The 4,719-nt window shown below is 39.7% G+C and overlaps 1 protein-coding gene across 1 annotated transcript; it reads right to left on the reverse strand.

The window, feature by feature from the left end:
- Positions 1-419: 419 nt before the first annotated feature.
- On the reverse strand, positions 420-3,642 carry LOC117341319 (otolin-1-like). Its single transcript, XM_033903174.1, has 6 exons — positions 3,427-3,642; positions 2,924-3,018; positions 2,365-2,463; positions 2,135-2,224; positions 1,909-1,950; positions 420-828 (listed from the first exon to the last, which is right to left on the reverse strand). Exons 1-6 carry the CDS (start codon positions 3,627-3,629, stop codon positions 431-433), a joined length of 927 nt encoding a protein of 308 aa, XP_033759065.1. The 5' UTR covers positions 3,630-3,642; the 3' UTR covers positions 420-430.
- Positions 3,643-4,719: the final 1,077 nt, after the last annotated feature.

Here is a 4,719-nt window from a genome sequence, read left to right on the forward strand (position 1 = left end):
CTAAGATCACAATCACTTCTAATTCCTAAAGGTGATTTAGAGTAGACCCGATATTAACAGGGTACAGAAAGCATTAAAGACACGAGAGAGATCACAAAACTGTTCCCGTATTGGACCCTGTCGCCCCATCTTCGCTAGCCAAGATTATGTTTCACTCCCAAAAGTCTTGAAGATGTGTCACCCCATGCTATTTGTCGTCCTTGTCGGCATGAAGGTGGCTGTGCCAAATAACTTCCTTAACCTCGTGTGTCGGATCATGTTTGTAGAAAATGGTGTAGTGAGCAGAGAATAACATCCTGTTCAGATAAGATGTTTTTCAAAAGAATCTATCAAAGTTTACCAAGTTATCAAGAAGACCTACATCCCAAGAGGTGACGATAGTACGAACTAAACTTGATATAAAACCAGACACAGGAGTGAATATCGGGCTTTATTTATAAAGTAGAAACAATGTAAATGATGAGCTGTTTTCGATGGTAACACCGGGAAATTTGGGTGTCGCACTGATGTATAGGTGGTCATTCACATCGAGAGTGACCAAAGCAATTTGGGAGCCCGTGTTCGAAACACCATTTAACCCAGTAACTGTCAAACGTCCAATTTCGTATCCGTTTTTCATCAAACTAGAACTCACTGTTGTTGTTGTTCCTATTTCTAAAGCCCACGTGACGACGTAAGTTCCGGGGATACCACATACAAACACCCCGGATGTTGGATTGTAATCACTTCCATGACTGACGCCAACTAGGTCAAATTTTAGTACACGAACCATTCCGCCTAACAGTTGTAGCTTGTGAGACATCCGGGCAGAAAACCCCACCTTTGAAGCTAGATAATTGAAAGTCGAATATATAGATTAGTATTTATAACGTTAATAATTTATTTCAACAAATGCTTTATAAACTACGGTGGCTTGAAATGGACAACATAAAAAAGTATTCCGTGCGAACGATGTAATATTGTATGCGAACAATATAACACTATTCGTTGTGTGTTTGAATGAAATAATGCGTTGAGATGAAACATATTGTGCTGACAAAATAATATTGAGTAAGTTTGCGTTCTAGTGAAATACTGAGCTCGGGCGAAATTATGTTATTGCGTGGGGACGAAATAATGCATGTACTGAGCTAGTTGTGTGCTCGAATAAAATCACAATATTGCGTTCAGACGAAACAATTTTGCGTGCGGACGAAAAAATATTGAGTTTGCTGTGAATTTCGGATGAAATCTTTCGTGCGAACATGTACATCCACGTTTGACAGGATGGGGTAAATTCGCCTGTCCGTAGACAATCCTTGTACTTGTAGACCCCCTTGGTTCCTAGCTGTATACAGTTGTGCCCATTCAATAATGAGTCTAGACCGGTGAAAAATGGCCGACGTGCTGTTGTCTTGGATTTTGCCAATTTAATTTTGTTATCGCTCTTTTCTGAAGAGTGCAGGAAGGTTTAAAACCTAGTATGTAGCTTCCACTTAGTCCAAAGTTTTCCCCATTAGTTTTTAGTCTGATCGGCAAACACAAAATAGCTGAAAGCAGTAATTTTTTCTCAGAAAGGTTTTGCTCTTTCAGATTTCATATGTTGGCTCCCTACCTACTGGTGCATGCTCAAAGGCCAGCAAGCAGCCATCTTGGATTTTATCAGTTGAAATTGTCTTCGCTATTTCTCGGAAAGTTCTTTTAGATCTTTCTTTGTGTTCATTGATTAAAACGAAGAGGGAAAGTTGGGAAAAGCAAGAGAAAAAAAATCAGTCTGACATGGAACCAATAAAGATAATTCAATGGTGAGTGCCAAGATCCACCTGGACTTAATTGTTTTATGATGCCCGTTTCAAACCCATCATTGTTTGCCGGGTATTTATAATAAATAAAACGTCTACTTTCGTTTCGGATGACAGAATCTCTAACCTTGTCCACTTTTGCCCGGTTCTCCCTTGGCACCTTCTGATCCTGCAAAACAATTTCAACGCAACAAATTCAGATACTGTCGCAAACAAGCATTTCTATTGGCTAAAAAATGGTGTTATCACATAGACAGAAAATGATCAACATTTGACGGGATGATGACCATGACAGACGGGCAACGAGCTTGGGAGACATGTCATTATTAACCAAGCACAGTTCTGTCTCATACCATCACGTCCATCGTCTCCGTTCAGTCCCGGAAGTCCGTTATCCCCTTTAGGTCCTCGGACACCAACATCGCCTTTCTGGCCCTGGGTGCCTGTACAATCATTAAATATAGAAACAAAGATAAGACCAACATAATCTTGGATTGAACAAAATTAATTTCTTAGCATCACGCGCATTCCTATATATTTGGCTATCAATAGAGGTTAATGGAATCTGCGGCCAAACGTTTACCATCAAGTCCATCGTCCCCGTTAAATCCCGGAAGTCCGTTGTCTCCTTTTGGCCCTGGTTTACCGATGTCACCGTTATCTCCTTTCTGGCCCTTGGTGGCTACAGCACAAAGGACCACAGTTATATAAATGCCAGTGACAGCTTGAAGCGATGTCCTGTAAATCTTTCTACAGATGTACTCGGTCCACTCCTATGACTATGTTAAATGGTGAAGTGAACATCAAACTACCCACACAAAAGGAACTATTCGATATTTGTTAAAAAATATATAAGTTCAAATAATAAACAATAAACCGAATACTAGCGCTACTACCCAGAAATTGTATGCACAACATTAAAATGAAAGGTAATTTTTTTATTGCAAAGGGAAGTGATTCTAAGTCAGAAAATGCACCAGTTTGCGATGTCTATGTCGGTAAATGAAAGTTCTTTAGATTTTTAAGAAATCGGTAAACTGTGGAGTATGTATAAACATAACATTGATTTGTTACTACCGATATAATTCGTAATTAACACCTCTGAACTAAATCAAAACAGCTTAAGGTAGTTGCTCACATACGTGTGTTTCTGTAGGCATGTCTCTCTGGCTCTTTCAAACGTTTGCTTGGCTGGTGATTCCACAGGTCCTCTTGTAAGAGTTCGCGAGGATGTGTTCTGAAAAAAGTAATCTACACCGTGTAGTTATGAAAATGATACGCTGTTATCACAGAATCATAATATTGGTGTCATTGAAAGATTGGTTTAACAAACATGTACAATACATGTATATGTAGCTATTGGTGGTACTAATATCATTGTAGAGAAACGTAACATATATATCTACAGAAATCAATATAATTTATAGAAGTACATTTTTATTATCCGTTTATCTGTTTTTTATTTGAAACATTTGTTTGTGTTTGGTACTTCCAGTGCTCATCTAGGCCATACTCAAATTGTTAATGTACAGTTAAGTTACATTTGTACAAGCCCGAGTTTCCTCTGTCCCCGACACCAGACGTTAGACATCTTGACTTCCTACATTTGTACTGTCCCTTTTCATTATTTAACCGACATGGTTACCTAATGTATCTGAGCTCATCCGAGAGAGTATTGTATTTATACTCCAATTGAGTGTGGTGCTGACGAAGATCTCCCAACTCGGTAAGGAGGTGTTGGACAGTTCCCTGTAACGATACAACCTGGTTTTGGAGATTCTTATAATCCTTCTCTGCTATTGCGTGCCCGGTCACGGCTAGGGCAGATAGCACCAATAAAACAGCCATTGTAATACCACAATCCAGGAAAGTTAAGTGTGCATTTAAAGAAAGGTGGCAGATTACGTAGCCTTATCAGTTCACTGTCCGTCGAGTCCAGGAAGATACCGCAAGGCTGGCGGCGTTACGTTAGATGTCTATTCATGGAGTTTACCCAATATCAGTAACGTCACCTCAATCGTTTGACGTCCCCTCAATGACGACTTCTCTACCTCAACACACGAAATGAAATTTTACTGCTCTAAATGAAGCATATTGCATTTAGAATAGATATTTTTGTTGTTGATTTTATGGTTACAAGTAAGCCTACCTTAGAAATTCAATACCGGTAAGTTTATGTTTTGCTTCTACATACCCAACCTTTCCTTGGAGAGACTATTGGACTCTGGTCAGTCCTCGTCTTGTTTTGGTCAGTCCTTGTCTTGTTTTGGTCAGTCCTTGTCTTGTTTTTATGCAATCGACAAATTCATTACTTTTAATTAAGTCTGTTCTAGAGTTTACATCACACAGTTGGTTCACTACTCCAGAGTCTGTTTTCAGTGTCGGGAGTGTCGCAGTTGGTTCACTACTCCAGAGTCTGTTCTAAGTGTCGGGAGTGTCGCAGTTGGTTCACTACTCCAGAGTCTGTTCTAAGTATCAGGAGTTTACATGTCACAGTTGGTTTCACACTCCAGGGTCTGTTCTAAGTATCAGGAGTTTACATGTCACAGTTGGTTCACTATTTCAGAGTCTGTTCTAAGTATCAGGAGTTTACATGTCACAGTTGGTTCACTATTTCAGAGTCTGTTCTAAGTATCAGGAGTTTACATGTCACAGTTGGTTCACTATTTCAGAGTCTGTTCTAAGTATCGGGAGTTTACATGTCACAGTTGGTTCACTACTCCAGGGTCTGTTCTAAGTATCGGGAATTTACATGTCACAGTTGGTTCACTATTTCAGAGTCTGTTCTAAGTATCCGGAGTTTACATGTCACAGTTGGTTCACTACTCCAGGGTCTGTTCTAAGTATCGGGAGTTTACATGTCACAGTTGGTTCACTATTCCAGAGTCTGTTCTAAGTATCGGGAGTTTACATGTCACAGTTGGTTCACTACTCCAGG

Source organism: Pecten maximus, chromosome 2 (assembly GCF_902652985.1).
Source record: "Pecten maximus chromosome 2, xPecMax1.1, whole genome shotgun sequence".
Taxonomy (NCBI): Eukaryota; Metazoa; Mollusca; class Bivalvia; order Pectinida; family Pectinidae; genus Pecten; species Pecten maximus.